The sequence below is a fragment of the Uranotaenia lowii genome, chromosome 3 (genome assembly GCF_029784155.1).
Source record: "Uranotaenia lowii strain MFRU-FL chromosome 3, ASM2978415v1, whole genome shotgun sequence".
Lineage (NCBI taxonomy): Eukaryota > Metazoa > Arthropoda > Insecta > Diptera > Culicidae > Uranotaenia > Uranotaenia lowii.
In genome coordinates this window covers 311,237,200-311,262,932 of record NC_073693.1, presented here as the reverse complement: position 1 = coordinate 311,262,932, position 25,733 = coordinate 311,237,200, and the positions used below count along the sequence as shown (strand labels likewise).

The following is a 25,733-nucleotide window of genomic DNA, read 5'->3' as shown; positions in this document are numbered from 1 at the left end:
ATCGTCTTCGGTTGAAGAGTTTAACTCCCCGCCTTCATCCATATTTATCAACGGAGACACTAGTGCCTGCCGTTTTCAAAAATATGAACAAAGCACTAAAATTCGAAATTTAATAAATGAGAAAATGATAGGGTAGAAAAAGAGAAAAAAAAAAGAAAGTTACAAACTTGTTTCCTTATTCGTAATCGACGATTTTGTTCAGTGTCAGCAATGGTCCTATTTTCCAACGTCAACAATGGCCGTCCACCACGTGTTTTTCTTCCGATTCGATAAAACCTCGTCCGAACTGCTTGTCCGCCTTGATCAGACGTAGATTGTCCAAATTGTGTTCACCTGGATGAATTGGTTCCCCGATAACGGCAATCAAATCCGAATTATTCGGGCTTCCAAAACAATCCCTCCGCCGTTGCGGTAGATTTTATCCGGATGTATCCGGCTGTCTGGAGAAAATAATCCTTTCCGGTACTACTGTCGATTGTCCACTCACGGTCCAATTTTAATCGCACTTGTACCATAAAACTCCACAAAACTTTAAACTTTTTTTCACGCTTTTGTTTGGTTTCACTAGCAAAGGGTAAAAAAGGCGACCGCCTTCGGCGAGTGATGCAAAACGAATGTCGCTGTGGCTTGAGGATGTGAATGTTGACAATACGGTGCAGACAGCTTCAGCCTTCTTGTTGCTTCTGCATTCCTTGGCTATATAGCCATATTGGCAACATTTCCTACATTTTGGTCCTCTTGATGATGAATTTGTCAACTTCTGCTGTCTGCCGTGGTGTCCTTTTTTGACTTTTGCCAGTAACGCTACATCCGCTGTTGGTACTTGGATTTCCTGCAACAGTTTCGTTTTGATGGCGTCTTCTGTGATTGCAACGCCGGAATTCTCCAAGGCCATGATCATCGGCCTGTATTCCTTGGGTAGACCATATAACAGCAGCGCATCAAGCCATTCCTCAGAAATGGCGAAATTGATCCCATTTAGCTGATGGGCTGTCGATATAATTGTGTTGACATGTTCCGGCATTGATAAGCAGCTTGCAAAATCCGTCTTGATTAGTTTCCAGAGTAAACCAATATGCCGTGCAAATCCGGTGTCGTCGAACGCCTTTTCTAAATCCGCCCACACTTCTTTGGCCGGATCGAGGATAATGTTTGCCCGAGCTTTGCGGTTCTTGACGGGATCAACTGCTACATCAAAACCATCCGGTTTCACCTTCGGCTTAACGGCATCCCAGAGTTCTTCAAGTTCGAGGTAGGTTTGTACGGCAAATTTCCATGTTTTTTTTTTTTTTTTTTTATTTATTGTAAATCAACGGATCATATATTGACCCAAATGAAAAACTATAATTTAAGACAATGTACATACAAGCGGTAATCTACGTTAAACTTAAAACTCTAAGAATTTTTCTTCGGAATACATCACGCGAAACGTCAAAGTCGAAGTACCCGGAGTAGCGGTTAAATGTTTTTATAACACCGATTAGAGCTGTGTTGGCCCCATAATTGTTCAGCCGGAGAGGGACAAAGAGCTGAAGATCACGATTCCTCAAAACTCGTGGCCGTACGTTGAGTCGAAGTTCCTCTAACAATGCGGGGCAGTCTATTCTCGATGGCGGCGATGTGGCGGTCCGGCGGGCTTGCAGCGTGTCGATGTCGATTAGACGACAGCGGCTCTCGTAGCTGGGAAGTCGGAACGGGTCGTGCCAGTTGAGTTGTCGGAGAGCGTATCGCAAAAAACGCCCTTGGATGGCCTCAATACGCTCTGAGCCGTTTTGATAATATGGGCACCAAACAGCCGAGGCATATTCAAGGGTCGATCGAACCAAACTACAACAAAGACTCTTCAAGCAGTAGACATCCTTGAAGTCTTTCGCCATGCGGAAAAGGAGACCCAGACATCTGGAGGCTTTGTCGACGATGTAGTTAGTGTGAGTCTTGAAATTCAACTGTGTTTCAAGAATCACGCCAAGATCTTTCACTTGTTCGACGCGAGCGATAGCCTCGTTTCCAAGATGATAAATGGCTGATAATGGGAGCCGCTTGCGGGAAAACGAAATTACTGCACATTTACTGCGATTCAAGGGAAGGCAATTTACATCACACCAAGAGGCGAAGAGGTTGAACTGACTCTGTAGGAAGTTTACATCCTCGGGACCGTTGATGCGGCGATACAGTTTCAGGTCATCAGCATACGCTAGTTTTGGTCCATCAAGGAGCAACAGCACGTCGTTGAAGTATATCAGGAATATTATTGGTCCTAGATGACTCCCTTGAGGCACTCCGGATTTGGCGGAGAACTGACTGGAAAATGATTCATCTATTCGAACAATGAGTTTTCGTCCTACCAGGTAGCTACGGAACCATTCCAGTAGAGACCCGCAGATACCAATACGATCGAGTTTGGCGATGGCTATGGAATGTTTCACCTTGTCGAAAGCAGCTGACAGATCAGTGTAGATGAGGTCGGATTGAGATCCCATGGCAAAACTGTCTTGCACAGTAGACGTGAATGTCAACAGGTTTGTAGTCGTAGAGCGCTTGGGCATAAATCCATGTTGTTCATTTGAGAAATAAGGCTTGCAATACGAAAAAATGGGTTCCAAAACAACCAGCTCGAACAATTTGGCTATCGCACATAAGGCAGAAATGCCACGATAGTTGTTCACATTTCGTCTGTCCCCTTTTTTGTGCACCGGAAACATATAGGCCTCTTTCCATAAGGATGGGAACGTAGACTGATCGAGTGAAACTTGGAAGATTATTTTTAGAGGTATCAGCATATGTGATATATATCGCTTCAAGAAGGTAGCTGGTATCTATGTGGTTAATCTATAGGTGGGGACAATCAAAAACCTTAGTATTAGTTTGTTGTATCCATACAGTTGTTTATGAACGATTGTGACGTAACCGACGCCATCACGGAGTCCAGTATTAGGCGTCCGAATGTAGCCATAGAAACTTATTAGAAGGAAGGTTTGGGACGCAAATAAGTTTATTTATTATTGAGTACTCATAGCGTGCAGTACTGGGCGTCAGGAAGAAAAAGCGTAAATAAAAGGGTGCGTTGATTGTGATTTTTTAAATAACATGGAACGTTGCATGTCGTCGATGAATGGCGACTTCAACGTCGAGACGCTCATGAACGTTTGTAACGTAGCAATCAAAACATTGAAAAATATGATTCTCACACTCGTGCAAGGGTAGTCTTGTCCCCACCTATAGATAAACCACATGGAGCTTATATGCCATCTGGTCCTGCGAAAAGGCTGTGTTTCAGCTTAGCGGTCGCTTTCAAAGTAATATCGTCGTCTACAACTATTTGATTCAGCCATGTGTTCAAATGAGGGACGTTACAAGCCGGCTGGTAACTTGGTCCGAGGATATTGAGTTTGAGTCAAATACACTACGGAATTAGTCAGCGAAGAGGTCACAGATTTCAGGTTCCGAAGTCGCTAAATTATCATCCAGAAACATGGAGGGCGGTAGGCTGGATTCTTTACGCTGGTCCTTGATGTACTGCCAAAATGATTTGGGTTTTGTTTTGAAACCTCGCTGTATCCGAATTAAGTAGCTCTGGTCGCAGCGTGAGCATAGTTTTTTGTAAGCTGAGTTGAGTTTGCAATACTCATTTTTAGCGCGGAGAGTTTTGTGCTTGGTGTAATAACGGAGAGCTTTATTCTTGACCAGTTGACCATGTTGACCAGTTCTCTCTGCCTTGAAGTCGCTCTATGCCCGAAAGGTTTGAAATTCCGTAAGAAGGCATATCTTGAGGACAAAATCTTCTAAACGTAACCTGGGCCCATAACCTTTTGTAATAAGAACGACTTGTTCGTTTGATGGTTAGGAATAGAATAACAAAATTTATTTTCAACTATATATGCTATCGGTTATCACCGCTTACTACAACAAGTATCACTAACAGAAGTTTGCTAAAAAATCTGTGAAATTATAGACTCAAATGTGATTTCGACTAACTTGTTACAAACAACCTATAACCCTAGAGGTGTAGGTTCAATTCTAAACGTGATATTTGGTGTTAAATGTTTTTCAGTCTGTAGAACCTAAATGGGCTATTATATTTTCAAATATCACTTACAAGTGTTTGATGGCGCCATGTTCTGTTTAAAAATATCACTGTATACCACTAAAAGTTATGGCAAAGCCAAGGCTTATTTCGTATAGCACGTAAACAATTTCCACATTTTCTGGTTAAGTTTGTTATTGATATTGTGTTAGCTTGTTGGTTTTTTTAACATGTGATTTGATCACATGTAACCACTCGTTTTTCTAATTCCATCTGGAAATCCTATTCCTAAATTAAACATTATGAATAACATCCTGATATCAGAATTTCAGAATCATCATTGAAATAGACCCTCTACCTTAATTTATGTTTTTTTTTTATTTGAATTTGAGTATTCTATAATTCTCAAATATTAAAGAAAAATCAACTTCCCAGCTGTACTATTTATACGGAGCTGAATCGAACTTCTCCATGACGAACCCATTCCATTTCAACGTGCCGCTACTAAATGAAGGAGGAGGAAAACATAACCTTGGTTCCGTTGTTGTTTTGTCTGTTAAGATAAACAATAAATGGCAATATACTACTGCTGTTGGCTGCTACTGCTTTAGACAACCGTGTGGAGGTTGTCTGGAGGCAGAACGATAAACTTTCGATCCAACGACCAAGCGGCTGCCAGCCAGAACGACGGCTTCTGATGGTTTTGCTAGAAAGGGTAGGAAGGTAGAAAACTGCCGCTGCACCGGAATTGCAATAAATATGACGCCCCATGTCGCCCATGTTGTGTGTTGTTGTACCGGGTTCAGTTGTCAATGGAGACAAATTATCACACTATTCGGTTTCGACTGGCTGGGTCCAGGAAAGAAGTCTGTGGATTAGTTCTGAGAAATTTAAAATGATCTCTAGAGTTAAATTTGTTTTGATTTCTCGTTTTTTACTGATTTTGCTTTAATCAAAGATTATGTTGATTAGTTCAGATAATTCTTTGTTCTACTTTATCCGAAATAAATGAGCTAGTCTCATAGGCTGCAGAGAAAGCTCCCCCACATTGACGTAGGTACGGAATAAATTCGTTCACCCACCGGCAGCTCCCAATTGCATAAATTAGGCGCAGGTATTTGTACTTCATTCTTCAAAGGTGACCGCTGCCGTTGTTGTTCGGTGAAAGAAAAGTTTTGAAAGGACAATAGAGAAACCTAATACAGGAGCTTGACTCTACTAGAAGTAGGTGGGAGGTTGTTTTAAGTAGCACAAATCACGCAACTGTGCTGCTCCAGTCAGTTATGCGACAAAAACTCTTCTCTAAGGTGTATTACCCGCCACGTTATTTTTTCTTGGAGAAACAACTTCGGAAAGCTAGAGAAAAAGAAAATTCCCCAATGTTGACCAGTAAAATTTTATGAGACGAGTTCAGGTTCCAATCAACAAGGCAAATTAGCGAGCAATGCCGTGAATGTTTCCGGAATGACCCTTCCGCTGACATTCAGAGACATAATTTTTACGGACTGTATGACTTATTCATAACGAAAATATAAAATGAAATTTTAAAATGGGAAGCATCTCCATATGGTCGAAGAATAAGTCGGAAGTTTCCAACCAAAATGGATACAAAAGAGGCACATTTAAAGGCACTAACAGATTGGTACAACTGCACAGAATAAATGATAATCATTAGGACAAATACGGAGGTGCAGAGACCGTCATAAAATATATCACGTGGAGCACAGAGACGCCAAACGGTTGTTTACCAACAGCAGATTCCATCCGTCGTCTTCCGAGCTGTATTTTGTTATTGTCATTATTATCATTAATATTGACCTTCTCGAGCAGACGAGAAATGTTAAACAGCAGCAAAATATCATGGCTGAAAATGGGAGATCGAATTACGTTCTAGAAAATTTTGTATTCCATAGGAAAGTTAAATTTAACTGTGAGTCTAAAGCCAAATTCAAAGAATTTTAATTAGAATTATGACGAAATTTATAAGGAAAAGTTACCATCAGATTGCAGCTTTGCCAAAATATGGCATCCTCGCTTTATGACAACATTGGCATAAGGAGAGGCTCGCGAATGGAATGAATAGCGTGAACTGCATAAACTCTCTTAACACCTCTTTATAATGTTGACTCTCCATGTTTGACTAGTCCAGAGTTCAGAACTAGCTCATCGAGCTCATCGCTCAAAAAGAGCCATGCAGTGCACCATTCTTCTAATACCGTATTTGTTTATGCCGAGTGTTGCACTGGTGCACCACTAGGTGCTGTCAAACCGTTTGTTTATTCGGACAGTGTTGCACTGGTTTTGACCTGGTGTTGCACTGCCATCGGGCGGTGTTGCCCCGAAAATTTTGTCAGTGTTGTGAGAGAGCGTGTGAGTGAGTGAGGTAGCGATACACTGGCGATGATTTGTGTTTGTTTTTATCGGGTACGGTGGAACACTGGCTAGTGAACGGTGGACAATGTGCAACTCGAGACCCCATACACCCAACCTTCGGGTAGTGGTCATATCACCTCTTGTCTGCAACTCCGATTCTCTACCTCCCCGTGGTGCTAGCTGGGGTGCGAGCAACCTTTGCGGAGATCGGGTACCCAACCCCGGTGGATGCTTTGGTCGCATGCAGACTGAGTCAGGGGGCTTCGTACGCGTCTGTTCTCCATGTCAGGGGCGGCGTGCGGAGTGCAACAGCGTCCTGGTGGTGTTCGGGACCCAAAACAGCAACATCACGACGGTCCTCCTGCGAGATAGTGGGGTTAGCTGCGGGCCTTGCGAGCCTGTGACTACAAAAAACATAAGCAATGAACAACGAACAACAAATTTCGGATGGAAATCGGCAAAGACCCACGCGACGAAAAGGGACTAGCGATTGGAAACTTGGAACATGGAACTGCCGATCTCTAAATTTTGTAGGCAGTACCCACGTGCTCTCCAACAAATTGAAGAGCCGCAAATTCGACATCGTAGCGCTGCAGGAGGTATGCTGGAAGGGCTCCACGGTACGAACGTATCCAGATGGTCGTGCCATCTACCAGAGCTGCGGCAACACACACGAGCTTGGAACAGCTTTTATAGTGATGGGAAAGATGCAAAAGCGCGTGATCGGGTGGTGGCCGATCAACTCTCGAATGTGCCGGTTGAGAATCAAGGGCCGGTTCTTCAACATCAGCATCATCAACGTGCACAGCCCTCACCTCGGAAGTACCGGTGACGCAAAGACGAATTCTACGCGCAGCTGGAGCGTGAATACGACCATTGCCCAAAACATGATATCAAGATCATCATCGGGGACTTCAATGCTCAGGTCGGCCAGGAGGAGGAATTCAAACCGACAATTAGAAGGTTCAGTGCGCACCAGCTGACCAACGAAAACGGCCTCAGACTTATTGATTTCGCCGCCTCCAAACGAATGGCCGTACGTAGTACCTTTTTTCAGCACCGCCTCCCACACAAGTACACCTGGAGATCACCGTAAACTTAATCAAAGATCGACCACGTTTTGATTGACACCAGGCACTTCTCGAACATCATCGACGTCAGATCCTGTCGGGGCGCCAACATCGAGTCGGACCATTATCTGGTGATGGTGAAGATGCGCCCAAAACTTTCCGTAGTGAACAACACGCGAAACCGGCGCCCGCCTCGGTTAAATATCGCGCGACTGAAGCAACCTGAGGTCGCGGCAGACTACGCGCAATCAGTCGAAGCAGCGCTGCCGGCAGAGGGCGAGCTTGATGAAGCCCCTCTCGAGGACTGTTGGGATACCATCAAAACAGCCATCAACAGTGCTGCGGAGAACGTCATCGGTTATGTGGAGCGATCTCGACGGAACGACTGGTTCGACGAGGAGTGTAGGAGGGTGATGGACGAAGAGAATACCGCGCGGGCGGCAGTAGTGCAGAGAGGCACCCGTCGAAATGTGGAAAATCACCGACAGCGGAAGAGGCAGCGAGTCCGACTTTTCCAGGAGAAAAAGCGCCGCCTGGAGGAGGAGGAGCTCGAGGAGCTGGAGCAGCTGCATCGTTCCCAAGAAACACGAAAGTTCTATCAGAAACTCAACGCATCCCGCAAAGGCTTCGTGCCGCAAGCCGAAATGTGCAGGGATAAGGACGGGGGTATCCTGACGGACAACCGTGAGGTGATCAAAAGGTGGAAGCAGCACTTCGATGAACACCTGAACGGCGCACATGCAGGAGATCAAGACGGTGGGGGAAGGTACATCGCCGGCGTAGCCAACGACGAAGAGGAGCCACTCCCAACGATGAGTGAGGTTAAGGAAGCCATTCGCCAGCTGAATAGAAACAAGTCGGCTGGGAAGGATGGCATCGCAGCTGAACTCATCAAAATGGGCCCGGACAGGTTGGCCGATTGCCTACATCGGTTGATAATCCGGATCTGGGACATAGAACAGCTACCGGAGGAGTGGAAGGAGGGGGTAATATGCCCCATCTACAAGAAGGGCGACAAATTGGACTGTGAGAACTACCGAGCGATCACTGTCCTCAATGCCGCCTACAAAGTGTTGTCCCGAATCCTACTCCGCCGCCTAACGCCACAAGCAAACAGATTCGTGGGAAGTCATCAGGCCGGCTTCATGGAGGGACGGTCAATGACGGACCAGATATTCACATTACGGCAAATCCTCCAAAAATGCCGGGAACACCAAGTCCCTACGCACCATCTATTCATCGACTTCAAAGCCACATACGACACGATCGACCGCAACGAGCTATGGAAAATCATGGACGAGAACGGCTTTTCCGGGAAGCTGATCAGACTGATCAAGGCGACGATGGATGGAACGCAGTGCTGTGTGCGGATCTCGGGTGAATTGTCGAGTTCATTCGAATCGCGCAGGGGGCTTCGACTAGGTGATGGTCTATCCTGCATGATGTTCAACGTGGCGCTAGAAGGTGTTATTCGACGAGCGGTGGGCGAAATGCGGGGCACGATTTTCAACAGATCCAGTCAACTTATCTGCTTTGCCGATGACATTGATATAGTCGGCAGATCAACTGCGGCGGTGGAGGAGATCTACCGCAAACTGAAACGCGAAGCAGGAAGGATTGGGTTGATGATTAATACGTCCAAGACGAAGTATATGCTGGCCTGCGGATCCGAGACCGACCAAACCCGCTTGTCCAGTAATAACAAGGTCACGATCGACGGCGACGAGCTGAAGATAGTCGAAGACTTTGTCTATCTCGGCTCACTGGTGACCGCAGACAATGACACCAGCCGTGAGATCCGGAGGCGAATTATCAGCGGAAGTCGTGCCTACTATGGACTCCACAAGCAACTGCGGTCGAGAAGACTTAGCCCTCGCACGAAGTGTAACCTGTATATGACGCTTATTAGACCGGTTGTTCTCTACGGGCACGAGACATGGATATTGCTCGAGGAGGACCTGCGTACACTCGGAGTATTCGAGCGACGAGTGTTAAGAACCATCTTTGGCGGCGTACAGGAGAACGGAGTGTGGAGGCGAAGGATGAACCACGAGCTCGCGCGACTCTACGGCGAACCCAGTATCCAGAAGGTGGCGAAAGCTGGCCGGATACGCTGGGCAGGACATGTTGCGAGAATGCCGGACGACTGTCCTGCAAAACAGGTGTTCACTACGAATCCGGTAGGAACAAGACGAGCGGGGGCGCAACGAGCGAGGTGGTTAGACCAAGTGGAGCGTGATCTGGCGAACGTGGGGTGCCCGAGAAATTGGAGAACGGTTGCTATGAACCGAGTGAATTTTTAGGTGGAACACTGAACGAGGGGAGAAAACAAATACGCCCCCTTATTCTGCGCCGCGCGTGAGGTGACGATATTCGAGTCACCCGATTCAAGTAGTCGCTTTAGGTGAGAAACGTCTTTTAGAATGAACTTTTTGAGTTCTTATCCTAATCTAGTAGTCAGCTGGGCATGAACCTCTGTCACATCTGCTTCGGGAATAAGGTGACAAGACTCACGTGGCTCCGACTCGACTCGACTATCGTCACATCACGCGCGGCGCAGAATAAGGGGGACGGTATAACACTCTCAGAGCTGAAGTCTAGAGAAAAAGTAAGCAGAAGCTTCAGGCACTCTTATAAAAGCTGAACGAGCATCTCTTGATCCCTTCTCTCTTTTTTTCGGTATGCGTATCCTTTTTCTCATTTCTCTTGGAAAAAACATCTTCGACCGTGGAACAAGTTGTTGTCGCCATGTCGATATCGACGTTATCGATCAATATAGATTTGCTCGCACTCAACTCATTGCGAATTCAAAAAAATCTTACGTCAAGACTCAATTTAATATCTCGATTGAATCATTGAACATATTCATGAGGTTAGAATGAGATAAAATGATCTTATAACGATTTTAATTTGGAAGTTGTTTGTACTAATTTCATAAATAACTTATAAATTCAGTTATTTATGAAGCTAAAGTTTTAACCATTAAATGTAGGATTTCAAGGGTTTCGCCAGTTCTCCAATAATTTGTAAACGCACTGTTTAAAAAATAAGATTAGGACTTTTTTTATTTATAGACATTTTAGAATTTTTAAGCTGGTTCATCTCTTAGAACATAAACTAATTGAGGTTAGTTCTCGAACAAATGTGCTGTAAAATATGCCATAAATTGAAATGTTTCTTCGAAGCACTCTAGTAAAACTCTTACATAACCAATCCAAAAACAGTACTTAATTTTAATCACTGCAGAAAGCGTTCGAATCGGCAGTTAATTTCATTATTTTTCGCTGATTAACTGTGGCGCTTCACGACTTCAACCTCGGGAAAAAAAATCGTCCTTGAGTCCTTCTCGGGGTGCGTCTCGAACCATTTCTTTCCTGAAACAAACCGTACTGAATCTCTGCTAAAACCTTACATTTGTTATTTTTTTTATTTGTATTCTCGTATCCAACTCGTTACGAGCAAGAGACCAAGACCAACCGGACGTTGATTAATAGTAACGATAATTGGCTCCCGGCTTTCGTTCGTTTGAAGTTAACGATGCCTCAAAAGTTGGGTGATTTATTGGTCGGTGATTGTTCGTTCAGTTCATACGTCTCCCGAAGAATGAGAAACCGCCAAAATGGGTCGGTAACTGAGTACGTTGAAAACGGCGACAACCACAACATGGTATTATTTTCGTTGGAGACTATCTAGAGAGAGCTTCAAGGACGACATCAGCTGGGTATGACTTTAGAACTGCGTTTATACGCTTTTATTATATTGCAGCTGAACAAATATTATGGATTCCACCATTTTAGTGCGTATCCTTTTGGATCGAGTAACTAATATTGACTACAGAATTCTTTTTTTTTTTTTTTGCAATGTGATTACAGAAACTCTGAAAATGTTTTAATTAACCAAAGTTCACCCTCATGGTTTTTATTTTAATTCAAAAATACATTCGGGGTTTAGTTAAAGTTTTATTGATTCCATTTTCGTAGTTGAATAGTGGGTTAGTTATCATAAACTAAATTTGCTCGAAAATTATAATCGTCGCGTCGTTAAATTCAAAGTTATCAAAAAAAACTTTTTATAAAAGAATCGCGTTCCGTGCACAAACATCTAAAATTATTTTTTCAAGCACGAGCACCAAAAATCTAGCGTAACATGTGAAATGGGCGAAACTGCCAAATTAATAATCACTTAAAACTTTTAAAAAATTGCAAAATTCAATTGGGCAAAACTTCCTGTTGGTGCATTTTCGTTGAAACGTGAAGTTACGCCTATTTAAAATTGGGTTAATTTTTCTATTCGTGTAGACCAGTAGGCGTAACTTGTCCATTACTTGTTGAAATGCCTTTTTATTACTAAAAATATCATGGTTACTGTTGTTTCTAAAAGAAATAGATTTTGTTTTCCGAATGTTATTGTACTAGAATGTCTCGAACTTCTTATTCTATAGACTTAGGTATTCTCATAGTTTTTAGAGTTTCTTTTTTAGCTATTTTAAAAGCTAGTCTAAAAGTATTTGGAAATCGAATTTTGAGTTAAGAAAGGATCGGATATTTGAGAAATTTAAATGAGAATATGCTTTATATTGAAAAAAAAAATTAAAAAAGATTGGACTTGAACTCCTTTTTTGAAATGTAGAATATAAAATTTGGACTATTGAAAAATGACTTAAAAATATGAAAAAATTAAGGCTATAACCTCGATTATTCGAAAAGGTAAGAACCTTCGAAAAGTTCAATATATAAAGAATTTGAATGTATGCACACATTGAAAATTCATTTTTTTAAAGCCTTGTTAGATAAAAATTGGTTATGCTGAACTATAAAGTTATTAATAGATTTGAAAATTTCAAACATTTTAATACCTACTATTTTATACATTTTAATATTTTTTTTTATTTTTAATTGCAGTATTATAGTACTTGGATTATTTGAAAACCAACTCGGAAGTTTGATGAAAATTGGAAGCTTATTTATTTTAAGATTGAATACACATGGACATATGTGAGTTTAGTATTCTGAAACAATTTTACAATTGAATGTTTGAAACTTTTGATAATATAGAATTTGATAATGTGAAAATTGAAGGAATATAGGAATTTTGAAAGGAAACTGTATAATAGACTTTGTGAAGAGATTAAACTGTCAGATCCATACACTTGTCAAAAGTGTTTCCAGATCATATCCCTGAACCTCCAAACACCCAAAAAAAATTATTTGCTAGGATGCAGAGGTGACCTCGGTCCTAAAGCACAATCTTAACTCTTTCATCCTTTTCTCTTATTTTCCCCTCTATCTATTGACTACTAGGACGTGGCCGGCGCCGTTATTGATGTAAAAAGAGAGAGCATCAGTTTTGTGCATTGAGAATGAATTGCTAGTCCCAAGCATCATTCTTTTGACCTTTGCACAAAATTGATGGCCTCGGTCAATCACGGAGTAGCAACCATTGGCGATGTGGAATTCGTTCTACTGAGCCACACCAGCGGTCGTGGGATTCGAAATGCTATCATGTATTGTTCCTATTATTCATATTCAAATAAAATACAAATATTAATGAAATCTTTAAAAAAACTCCTACAAATATCTTTATCTTAGAAAAGCATTTCGGATTTGACGATTTAAGGTGGATGTGAGTAGTCAATCAAGCTAAGCTAAGCTAAGCTATATAGGACCAAAGAGCGAAATTTCAAAACCGAAACAAAAATGGCCGATCTATTGAGCAAATTTGCAGACGTAACTTGAATCGAAAACATAAAAGGATTTACTCGAAACTATCTCAAATTTGGTTAAAAAGGTAAAAGTTCTTGATATCCAACGAACAATAGGTGAATAAAAAGCACATTTCTTGATTTTTTTTTAAACAAAAAGAGGTCGAGTTTTTAAATAGGATTTGATTAGATGTTCCGAAATTTCAAACGCGTTTTTCTCGTTTCAAGCTAACTGCTAGTTTTCAAAATGTTACGCTAGAAATGATGTTTTCAATATTTTAAGTCTCCAAATCTATATACAGACCCCGTCCAATTTTGGCAACATCCGAGAAAAAAAATTTTTTTTGTCACTTTTTTTTTAATTTTTATTTTAAATTAAATAAAATTAACGCTAAACGTAAAATTATTTGATTTTTTTTTTTAATTTGGCCTTATTATATTAGTTTTAAACAGTAAAAACATGAATTTTTCCATGTTTTACTGCTTAAAACTCATAAAATTGAGACAAATTGAAAAAAAGTATGCTAATGTTTTAACATCAATTTTGACTAATTTGGAATGAAAATTAAAGATAAAAAAGTGACAAAAAAACCCTTCGATTTTGGCAACATGAAATTTACGAGCGTATTGCCAAAAACGAACAGAGTCTGTATCTACATTAGGGTGGCAGTAGATGTATGAGAAAAATTTAATGATCCAATTTTGAAAACCAACCATAAACATTTTGAAGATTGGCCCAAAATTTCAGCTCAATCGGACTTGATTTAGGGGTGCCTCAAAGCGTTCAAAGTTTCGGTTTCGATGCTTTAAGCATGTCTGGGTCATTTGACATCAAAATTCAAATTTCGATTTTTCCGATTTCCCTTGGTCTTTGCTTTGGTGTTTTCTGGGGGTCAAACTTTGAGCGCTATATGAGGCATCTCTAATGGTTTTCTCTCTTTCTGTCTGTCTGTTCCCTGGACCCTGAACCGATTTACGTGAAACTTGGCAGGATGGGTCGTCGGAAACTAGGGAAGGTTTCTTTTATAGCTTAAGCCCCTCCCTCTCACAGGAAGGAGAAAGGGGGCTTCCAAACAAAAGACAAATCGGTATCGATCGATAAACGTATTAAACTTTCTATTTTTTATCTAAAAATATGATCCTTTTAAAAAAAATTTAATTCAAGTGTATCTACATTTGATTTGTTTAAAAAGGCGAACAGATTTTTTTATGAGTGTGCAATCACAATGCTCTTTGGGCCATCTTCATCCCGGGACGAAAATTAATTTTTGTTTATTTTCATCTGGCGAGGTTTTTTCCCTTCCAAATTTCACAGCGTGAACAAAAATGCCAATATTAATTCCGAGATCAAAAATGGGCATTCTTATATTTTTGTTTCAATTTTGCAATGCAAAAAAACGCAAATAATAATGATTTTTTAATGTTTATGTGTTAAAATGCGTAAATACGTTCAGTGAGATTGCTTTTAGCTTATTTGCAAAGCAAATATTGCTTATCGAAATATTGCTTCTTTGATAAGTGATCCAAAAGGCGATCAGTCATTCTGGATTTCTAAAGCGCGCTCGCCCCTTGGCGAATAGACAGAATTAGAAAACAAAAGGGCCAAAAATCCAATTTATTCATTTTCACGTAACGATTACGAAAAACTTGTATTAACCTATCAAGGAATGAAATTATGCTTATTTTTAAGGAGTTTAGGTATTTAGTTAGGGAAATGATAAGATACAGTGAAATAGGCAATTGATTATACTTTCTGAAACTTCAAATGAATATTATTATAATATATTTTCTGAAACTTCTCAAAACAGAGGTCTTAACGTACTGGCCCTTTTCAAAAATCGATACCAAAATGTACATATACATTACTCGAGAACCGATCGACCAAATAATACCAAATTTGGCATGGGAGGGTATTTTGGTATGAATAATCATAGAAATATGAGACCCCTTCCTTCTTCCAGTTGGAAGATAGGAAGAGGAAGAGGACTCCTTTCCCATTTTTCAAAATGGAAAAAAAAATTCGCTTGTGAGCGTATTAGGGTATGATGAATTTTAATTTTAATTTTTGGCCTTTTACGGTCTTGGATCTCAATCAAACAACTTATTTTTCGAAATACTCGACGTTTCGACCATTTTTTGTGGTCTTTCTCAAGGGAACTGGAAGTTTATTTGAGTATAATTAGTTTTGAGCATTGTTAGTGGACTATATTAAAGTGTGTAAACTCACTTATCTGTCTGCTGTTATTGTCAATATCGTTTTTTTCCAACGGCTAGGTGTCCAGTACTTGCAGCTCTGTAGGGGGGTATTGTTGTTTTTTTACATTTGATCATATTTATAAATTTACCATCTTACAATTTTAACCGGAAAGAAAAGAATATTTTTCATCCGATTTCCTATGGTCGCACTTTAACAAACTTTTTGAACTATGGATGTTGTGTTATGTGGATTGTGTGGGTATTGTTTGGGGTTGAGCTTTCTGAGTTGGTAAGTGGGATTTGAATTGGTGTAATGTGTGAGTTTAGAGTATTCTTTATGCTATTGCTATTGCTGGTTGTCTGTTTTGGTTTTACGGATTGTAATATGCCTGTGTATGTTGAATGTTTCTATGAATCTATGGCACCCATCTCTCATTGCAGTGAGGAGATTGGAAGAGGGAGGGGCTTCACAATATTTTACATAATTTATAAACTATTCAAGCAAATGGAACCAAATGGTTCAATGATTCTTTGAGTCCCCTCCCTTCTTCCGTTGGAAAGATAGGAAAGGAAGAGTGGGGCTCCCATAAAAATTTTATATTGCATAACTTGAGAACTATTCGAGCAAATGGAACCAAATTTGGCTGGGAAAGGTTTTTGGGTACGAATATGGTTTGTATTCTACCGGTGGCGTGATATGAAAAGAGAGGAGGCTCACTCAATTTTTTTCTTCCATCCCTTGAGAAGCAATAAAGTAAATAGGACCAAATTTGGCATGGGACAGGTATGTGGTACGAGAAATGGTTCTATGATTGTTTAAGACGCCTCCCTTCTTCCAGTGGAAGGAAAAGAAGGTACAAATTTTTAGCACAACCCGATAACTTATTTAAATATTGTTTTGTTGTAAGAACTTATCAACTAATGGAATCAAATTTGCTAATGGGGAATGATTATTAGTAATTTCTACCAGCTTCAAGTAGTGGGGGATGGGTAGGGGAAAGGAGATAGGCTCCTATATTAGTTTTTTTTTGTATAAACCCAAAACGCGTCATGCAAAAGCGACCTTATTTTATAAGAGAGGTTGTTTGTGTACGAATATTTGACATTATTCGAAAATGTATCAAACAAATGGAGCCAAATGTGGCATGCGGCGGTATTCAGATACTAACAATGTTTAATGGTAGTTCGTGAACCCTTCTCACTCTGGAAAAGGGAAAGAGTGGAGAATCTCTACCAGTAAAATATACATTTATGTAGGTATAATAATAGAATTTATAAATCTATAATCTATATAGTTAAATTTTCAGATCTTAAATATCAAATTTAGAGTTTGAGTTTAAGTAACTAACATCTGAAATCATCTTTTTATTAAATATGTTGCTTTTAAATTATGTTTTTTTAGTTTCACTTTTTCTTATTTGCATCATATTATTTCAGAAAAGTTTAGCAACTCGCCATGTTCTGCATTTTCTAACAGCGTGTATTATCAAGTTTATATGCTCCAAAAGTTAGAACGATACATGAACTCATAGATGAATTAGTAGCATTTTTATGAGACGAGAAAAATTGTGATATTTTTTAAGTTAAAGGACCCTTGGCAAAAGGCAAGCAAAATCCAAAGATAAAAGGTCCGTTGACTATTTTTGGCCATTAGTTCTCATTTAACAGTTAGCAAGTGTCGGACAAAGAGAATTCTAAAAGTTTGTCTTCCACCCTATAATACTGCCGTGATATGACGAAGTGACGCATTTCCATTTTTTTTTTCGATTTTGACGCTATTTTGCTCGGATTTGAAATAAAATCATATTTTAACATAACAATCTGTTTAAAATAAAATAAAGAAGACCTACCCTCCTTCCTCGGAAAAAGGGGGTCTCAAACAAAAAGTTGTCGAGGTTGTTTGGTAATTAAAAATCTAAAGCAAATTTCAACATCTACAATAATTTAAAAACTTGAAAAATTATCTAACATTTGTACAATAAAATTTTTTTTTTCATATATTTTACGTTGCTTTTTTACCAATAAATTTGTTTGTGTGGTGAAATCAAAAGTATTATTTATTTTTAAAGCAGTACACTCGAATTTTTCTAACGACCGGAAATTGTTTTTAATGTTCAAAGAAATACATACCTTGAGAAGTTTCTCCAATGGCATTACATAAATTTTCTTCCTCACTCGAGTACAATTTAAGAAGATCCAACGCACTGGCCATTTTTACTGACGAACGAAATTTGTTCCAATTGCACCACAAGACTTAGGATAAATGTCACTCCGACGGAGAATCGTCAACTCAAAATAAACGTTTATATGCCAAACTGACGCATATCCATTTGAAGAATTTATACGAATTTTACGCAAAATGATGAGTTGTGTTTCAAAAGACTGCATTTGACATTTATTTTTGCATAAATTCTACAGATCACATTTTATGAACAGTCCCAGATAAACGAATAAATAGAAAAAAAGAGAAAATCGCTTTTATTCACTAAAAACAAAACTGGTTTATGCGTTACTGTTACGTCTGTGTTACGCCGAACACGGCAGTATAGTCATTGCATAATTAGTGGCATAATTATCAGAATTTAAATTGAAAACAGTTTTTTGAGTTCTTTTTATATAACGAATATTAGTAATTTCGTGCTTAGCAATGATCAAGATTCATTCAAAAGCAAAAATCTATCTTTTTGGACACTAGGGGTCAATTGAACACATATCATTTATTTTGGAAAACTTTTTTTTTTGAAAAAAAAAATGAGAGTTAACTATGGCTTTGAAAACATGGTATTGTGAAGTTCATATTATTCTTTGACGATTGTCGTATTGCAATAAATATTTTTAATATAATTTTTTAACATTTTAAAGTAACAAAAAAATCTTCAAGTCAATTTTTGTTAAATTTTTCAAACAAAGTTCAATAACTCCAAAATTAAATTTTCGAAAATTTGTTGAGATAACAGCATTGTTATTTTGTTCTATTTAGCACATTTTTCTAGAACATTTGATCTATGTAAGACATTCCAGTTTCGAGATATAGCGAAGTATCCACAGAGTCAAGTATTCTCCAAAGGAGTCGTCCTTACGAACTTTTCAATTTTTTTGCGATATTGACGTTATTAGGTATGCATTGGATTCATCTGAAAATTTGCAAGTTTTCAAGAGATTTTGCAAAAAGAAGTTTTAGGGGACGGACAATTGATTTCAGGAGTAAAATTTTGGGTCAGGGGTCGGCAAAAGAGATCGGAAATCCGATTCCGAAAGATGTTTATATATTGTCCTACTTCCTAACTTGCCGTAGCACAGAAGTGCTTAAAAGTTTCTTGAAAAAGCTTGTAGAACAGTATGTAACAAAGTAAGAAAAGTTCCGGGAGTAATGGCTCTTTTTTTTTTTTTTTTTTTTTATTCATAAACTTAAATTTATTTAAGGCAGTAACTTTTATAAGTTTTAATGTGCCGAGGATTCCACTTAAAACTAATATTAAAAACAGGAGTAGGGGAAGTAGAGGAAAGGGGAAAGGGAAAGGAAAAAGGGGTTATCTGGGTATTTGCTTGCGATTCTGTTGTGCGATGGTACTCGCACGAAGATCATAATTAAAATTTGTCCTTTCCTCACTGACAACTTCATTCACTGAAGAAGGGTGAGAAGCAACCGGAGGGGAGCTGGAAGAATTTCCTTCGATGAGAACTTTTTCTGTTACTGCTGGTGACGATACGTTCTTCTTCCGAGGCGGAGAAGTGCAATCCGATAATTTGTTGGTTTGCTGCGCTGATTGTGGAATTGTTGCTGGCTGTTGATGAACTCTTTTCTGCTGGGTGGTTTGCTGCTGTGGTTTCTTTTCTTCTGGTAGTGTTTTGTGTTGTGGTGTGTTCGATGAAGTAGATTGTTTTGGCTGGTTTTGGGTGACTCTTGCGTACGTTGGTAATGCGTTTTTATTTTCGGCTAGTCTTCGGGCGGATGAAATCGAAATATTGCTATCGGTGCTAAGTTTCAGTATTACTTCTTCTTTTTTCCATACCGGACAATCCCGAGAAACGGGAGCGTGCGGTCCTTTGCAGTTCTGACAAAACGGTTTTGATTTTGATGGGCAATTTTCGCTTTCATGCTGGCCTGAGCAAACATTACAAGCTTTTGGATTCTGACAACGGCTTTTCGGATGACCATACAGCAAGCAGTTTCTGCAGAGCAACGGTAAAGGGTAATAGGGGCGAGTGCGTACACGGAGGAGACCAAAGTCAATGAACTCTGGTACCACCGACGAGTTTATAGTCAGAATCAGTGTGGATGTGCCTACTATTCCTGTCGACGTTTTTTTAGTTATTCTGCGAACCTCAGTGATGTCTTGCGATGCTAGTTCCTTCTTAAGATCTTCCTCTGACATTTCATCTACTTCCGAGCAACGGATCACAAATTTTCGAATATTCAATTTCGGGTGGCGTCCAATTTCAATTGCTGTTCCATCGAGAAGATGCTTTAAGGTGGCAATCTTTCGAACTTGATCTAAACTTCGAATTTTTAGCACGTACCAGTTATTCTTCTTCTCGAAAAAGGCTCCTTCGATTTTTCCAGCATGTTGTTCTATCGTTCTTCCGATAACGAATGGGTTTTTCGGGAAACTCGCTCCTCCACGTCCTCTGAGCACAAGGTAATACAATTGTCCATGGATATTTTTTGGATCCATCCATTCCGGAACAGTCCGGTTAGGGTGGTCACCCGGTGACGGGCTCATCACCACAACTAATCCACTAAGCAAACAAAGCCTTTCAACGCGATGGGAAAGAAAAAATCCAACCGATCTCTTCGAAGGCAGAGAAACAACTGTGAATAATGGCTCTTTTGCCAATTTTTATTTTCTACTGCAAGATATCAATCCAACTCCAAGCAACTGGATGTTGATAAGCGGTATCAAACCGCAAGAGCGACCTCGCGATAAAATGCAATCATGCAATGGGTGGTGTTGAATTTTGGCTATTTTCCTAAGTTCGGTAACTCGGTGAATTTTTTTTCAAAGGCCAATTGGATAACTAATATATAACTTAACACAGGTTGGTTCTGATCTAAAATAAAAGGGAATTTAAAAAAGATTCAATCAACAAGTCCTAATCAGCAGTAACCGTTATGATTGGTTTGAGGAAATAGAAAAAAATCCTAAACATAAATAGAACCTCTATAATAGAAGGTGTAAATCAACTGGTATGCGACAGTTTATTGCTGGCTGACTAAACACTTAAATATGATCTAGAAAAATAACTCTATTTCTGGGTTCAACGACTGCATTCGCATTTTTGGGACTTCCGTCATTTGAATTGAATAAGTATTTGTTTTGATTATGCCATGATATTGTCAATATCGTTGAAAGTATTCCATGAGAAGATATGAGTCAGCAGAATGTATGAATGTTACAGTGGAAAAAAGTTATTATTTTTGGAGTTTCATAGTCTAGGAAGGTTTTCATAGCAAATCATGAGAATTTTTGAGCACTTACCATACTGACTGGACACTCAATTTCGTTTTTGGATATTTTTTCCAACAGTACGCAATATCAATTCTAGAGTGCGCATCGATCGATTTGAAGAAATGCTATCCCAGTTAAAAAGTGCCACCCAACTTTCAAAAAACAGACAATTTCTACGATACAATCAGGCTAAACAGGTAAATTTTTCCTACAGGGCATTTTTTTTTGTCAAATTTTGCAGGTTCGCCACTTACCGTCGGTATTGCGAACCAGCAAAATTTGACAAAGCCAGAAAATGGTCGAATTGTTGTTCTAAGGGTCATGTTAGCGTGATTAGTGTTTTAAGGTTATCGACATAAAAGCTAGCATATATCAATGCCATTTTCCAAAACAATTATGCCAAAAATGCATGAAAATGGGTATTGTACCAAATTTTCAAACTTTATGAACAAAATGGCTTGAGTATTATGAATGACAAAAAAACGAAAAAAAAATTGCAAAACAAGATCATTCCTCACGAAAAAATTTGCATCTATTAGTGTATAACTGTGTTATGAATTTGGCTCGATGTTATTATCATACGAGATGTCATTCAGTGGTTGCATATCTGTATTGAAATCTCTGTCTAAAAAAGGTGCATTCTTTTCAAAACCATGAAATTGGGATTGAAATCCTTCTCGAGTGATACGTATTAGCTACTACTATATACAACATTCGAGCGAAAGCAGAAAAAAAAATTCTGCGAGAGAGTGAGAATCAAATGCCTCATGTCATGCTTACCAGCCGGGTGTTTGTCAACTACTCAATTCAAGCCTGTTATTGAACCTTATTGAGGTTTTATTCCAGACTACCACACAACTGACCTGATAGTTGGCTGAACTCTGGAAAGGTCAGTTATGCTATCCATCGCTCAACATCGTGAGTTGAGTTTGGTTCTCGTATACTCTCTTATGGGGGGAGCGCAAAGAGCGATGATATCAAGAACCCACAATGAGCACTTCCCAAAGCTGTTCATAGAATTTATCATCTAAGCTTAACATCGATTGATCTAAGAGTGTATTATGAATGTAAATAAAAGGTCAGAAGAGCCAGGTTTTAATACTCAAATTTTCGTGTTGTTCCCAACTTAAGTTATCCTTGAGGCATACAATTTTTCTTTTCTCCTACGAATGGTAAACCATAAGTTCAATGTACGAACGCCTTTTAATGGTAGGAAACATAAACTTTAACGACTAGAAAGGGAACCAAAAATTTGACAAATACCAACTACACGGTAGATTATAGATGTAACTCCCAAAAAAAAAACATCGTTGAAACACGAAACCTTGCGGCGACAGAAACGGCAAACCAGTCATCATTCCCAAAACCGTTAGTAGTTAGTTGGTGATAGCGTCGAAATTTGAGACATTCCATTTCGAAGGCAGCGAGACGGGTAAGCCTCAGATAAACAATCGATTGTTTTGTTGGTTTTTGAGCCGCGTTAATTAGATTAGTAAGGTACCAGCAACAAACGTCGAGGTGGCATTTGTGACTAGAAACGTGCCCCAGTATTATTATCAACAAGCAGCAGCAGGGTGATCAATAATAAAGTTTGGTTGTTGTTGTTTGCTTGGTCATCATCGCTTTATTTTGCCGCAGCTTTTTTGTTTTTCCTTTCATGGGAAGAGGAATCGTTCGATGACTTCACCGAGCCGAAAGGCGCGCTGCTGCTGAATTGACTGCTTCAAGTAATAAACGGCTTCAAATCGGATTGGCAGCTTGTGCAACCTGTAATGGTTCACGCTTGTAAGACCGACTGGTATTTTGGCATTTATTTATTGATACTCTTGGTAAATGGAAAAGTTACCGGGCCTTAAGTCGTAAATTCGGCTTGGAACGGCCTAATTGAAGTTGATCAAAAAACGAATGTTAGCCAAGATGTTAGCAAATTCGAAATAAAAATAATTCGGCACAGAATTCAACATAAAAAATAATAAACTCCAACTGAATGAAGTCTTTAAAATGCAAATCTGTTCTTCACAGATTAACATTTAAAAATAAGCTATTGTTGTGCTTTTTTGCCCTTAAGCATACCTGCACCTTGGTACACTTTAAAATGGAAGAAAGAAGCACAATTCCGCTGAGAAAAATTCCCACCCCAACAAACCGCCTTACTAAGAGCTGGCTGCTACTTGTTTTGTTTTTCTTGTCGGTAGCGGGCGGAAATGCACCATAGCCCTCTAAAGATCACTTCCGGGGGAATTGTAATGATGCATTTCTTTGGCATTTTGTTTTGTTTTGCTCGGCGTGTGGGCCTGCCGTTGTAGTAGGTGGTGCATAATCTTCACGGATGCTCTACCTACTCTAGCGAAATGGAAATCCATTAGAAGAAGGAGAGGTCCGGCACCGTTGCGAAACTCGGTCAGTAGCTACTCAAAATTGTAAATATTTATCCAGCTGCAGCTGTTTAGACAGAAGGAATTGTAAACTGACACTAGTCTTGTGTTGAGTCATAGACTCGAATTAAAATGTGACATTAAGGGTTTCTGAGTTTAGAGCAAATGATTTTTATTGGAAGTTCTTTGTTTGAAGGGTTTCAAAGGTGAAGATGCGTTTTAAGGTTCTTTTTGACACCTTTTTGAAGTTTTTCCAGCTTTTTTCAAACTGGAGTTCCGTCTAACCGTGATCAGCGTGTTGACGATGAAATAAGTTGACTTTTACGTTTCTTTGCTTGCCCAGCCATGTTTTTTTTCTAAGGCACCCTTTTTTTAATTTAATGTGTCTTTATTTGTACCAATCCATTATTACATTTATATTACATTGTTACATTAAATTAGATGTTCAGCTCAATAATAAACTGTTCAGAGCCCTATAGTTAACTAGAAGATAAATTTTTTTTTATAAGACTTGAATTTGCTGAGCGCAATCAAGTATTTAATGTAGGAGAACATCCTGTAATGTCAAAAATATTTTAAACTTTTTTTTTTTTTTTTTTTTTTTTTTTTTGTTTCGATTATAGTCGTTTTAACATCTTTATGTCATTCGCGACTTATATCAACGATGAAGTTGGCGGACAAGTCATTGAAAAACTTATCCGGTACAACTGTGACGAAGTTTACTCTTGGGCTCGAACTCACGGACATCGGCTCAGAAAGCAACTGACTTGCCAACTGAGCTACATCACAAGCCCTATTTTAAACTTAATACTATAAACTATCCTAAAATTATAAAGAGAACGAATCTCTGCCATGGAAGACTGGCATCGATTTGCCTCTGAAGTTAGAGATGATTTTGTTGGCCATCTCTTCGATAGATTCAATGCCCGCAATCCGATGAAGATCTTCGGTGCTGTGCCGAGGTGGAAGCCGCAAAATCATTTAATCTAAGGCACCCTAATTTTTCCCAACACTCCTCTTGTTCTTCTTTGAACCATTTGGATCAATCGCCATTTGTCATAATAATCCAGGCAAAACTGTCAGTGACTTTCGAAGCACTATCGCAATGTTGTTTCAAATGTGCACCGAAACTTAGTGGATTGTCAATCATTTCTCCGAAGTATTTCAGTTGTTGTATCCAAAATGTCGTACGTCCTTTATCGTAATCTACATATCCGGCACATTTTTTTGTTGGTAACCAGCATTACTTTGGTTTCGTGGTGTGCTATCTGGAGCATCACATCTCTCATCTAGATGTCCACCCCGTTTTTACAAACAGGTCCTTATTACTTCCTCGATTGTCTTGTCAGTAATCATGAGTACTACTTTTGTGCTACTACTTCAGCGTAATCACCCCAATATACATTGCATCCCAGATACTGTTAGGAGTATGAAACTCCGTGGAACACCCGCCTAGGCTAAAAGGTTGTATAGCCCAGTTTTTATTTCGTTATTCAATTGTCGGTTTTCAAAAAAGCATAGGTACATTTACTCAGTGTTCTAAAATTGAGATAATCCAAGAAAGTTATAGCTATTAGTCGAACACTCTCCAGTTCTTATCAGCTTTCAGTGATGGGCCCGACATGTTTCCTCATTCCCTGATATTCGATTGTCCATGCTCTTTCCCAGAAGCTAGAGGATATTTTCATCGAGCTTATTGTTTAACTCTCCTATCCTGTCTTGGTGGAGTGCAGAGAGATACCGTTGATCTTTGTAATCACTGAACCGTCCCGCGAATCTATCAAAATATCCTGGATATCCGGGCAAAATTCCTCTCTTCGAGGCACCTTTAAGAACTCCGTGCTAGGTCAGGTTTGTTACAACTCCTTGTATCCTAAGCCCTGTTCCAAAGCACCCATCAGTAGCGTATTGGTCGCTCTTGTCGAGAAGTGCTGGTTCGATGAGCTTAAAAACTAAAACCTTCTATAGAGTAGACCATCGCTACCTGGCCTAGGCTACTTTCAACGCGCTGTTTACCATTCTGTCCCTTTTCAGCTTAAATGCAGTTGGGCTCAACTCCTTTTGAGGACATGGACTCCACCAAACTAAGTGGGTTGTCAATCATAACTTCAAGGTATTTCAGCTGTTGTGTCGAACAGATCAACACCAAATCGGAATATTTGCGCGCCTGCTAGCTACCTCATATTACTTTGTGTACCAGAGAACAGATCCGAGTAAGGAACCTGTGTATCACCCGTTGTTAGATCAATTGATTGTAATCCGGTTTCTGTTTCGTAGATCAGGACAAAGTTGTTTGGAAATCGCATCCTGTGATGCGCTTGGCAATGGCTCTTCCTCTGGCGTTGCATTATCGATTTCGATAATAACACAAACTTTGCAGTGTTGACAGGTTGTACACAGATTAATCAGCGGCCTAAGGCGACCGAATCTTGCAAGCGGTACTTTATATGCTTGGTCTTAGGGATTGTCACACTGCCTCGGCAAGGGTGTAAAGATACTAAAAGTCTGAGCAGGCGTTCCACAAGGGTGAATACTTGGCCCGGT

General features: G+C 39.6%; 2 protein-coding genes across 9 annotated transcripts in view; one reads left to right on the top strand and one right to left on the bottom strand.

The window, feature by feature from the left end:
• LOC129750781 (SNF-related serine/threonine-protein kinase-like) overlaps positions 1 to 25,733 on the top strand; it is a 140,333-nt gene that overhangs the window by 13,713 nt on the left and 100,887 nt on the right. The window lies entirely within an intron of this gene.
• On the bottom strand, positions 18,895 to 20,088 carry LOC129753726 (uncharacterized). The gene has a single exon (XM_055749570.1). It carries the CDS (start codon positions 20,086 to 20,088, stop codon positions 18,895 to 18,897), a length of 1,194 nt encoding a protein of 397 aa, XP_055605545.1.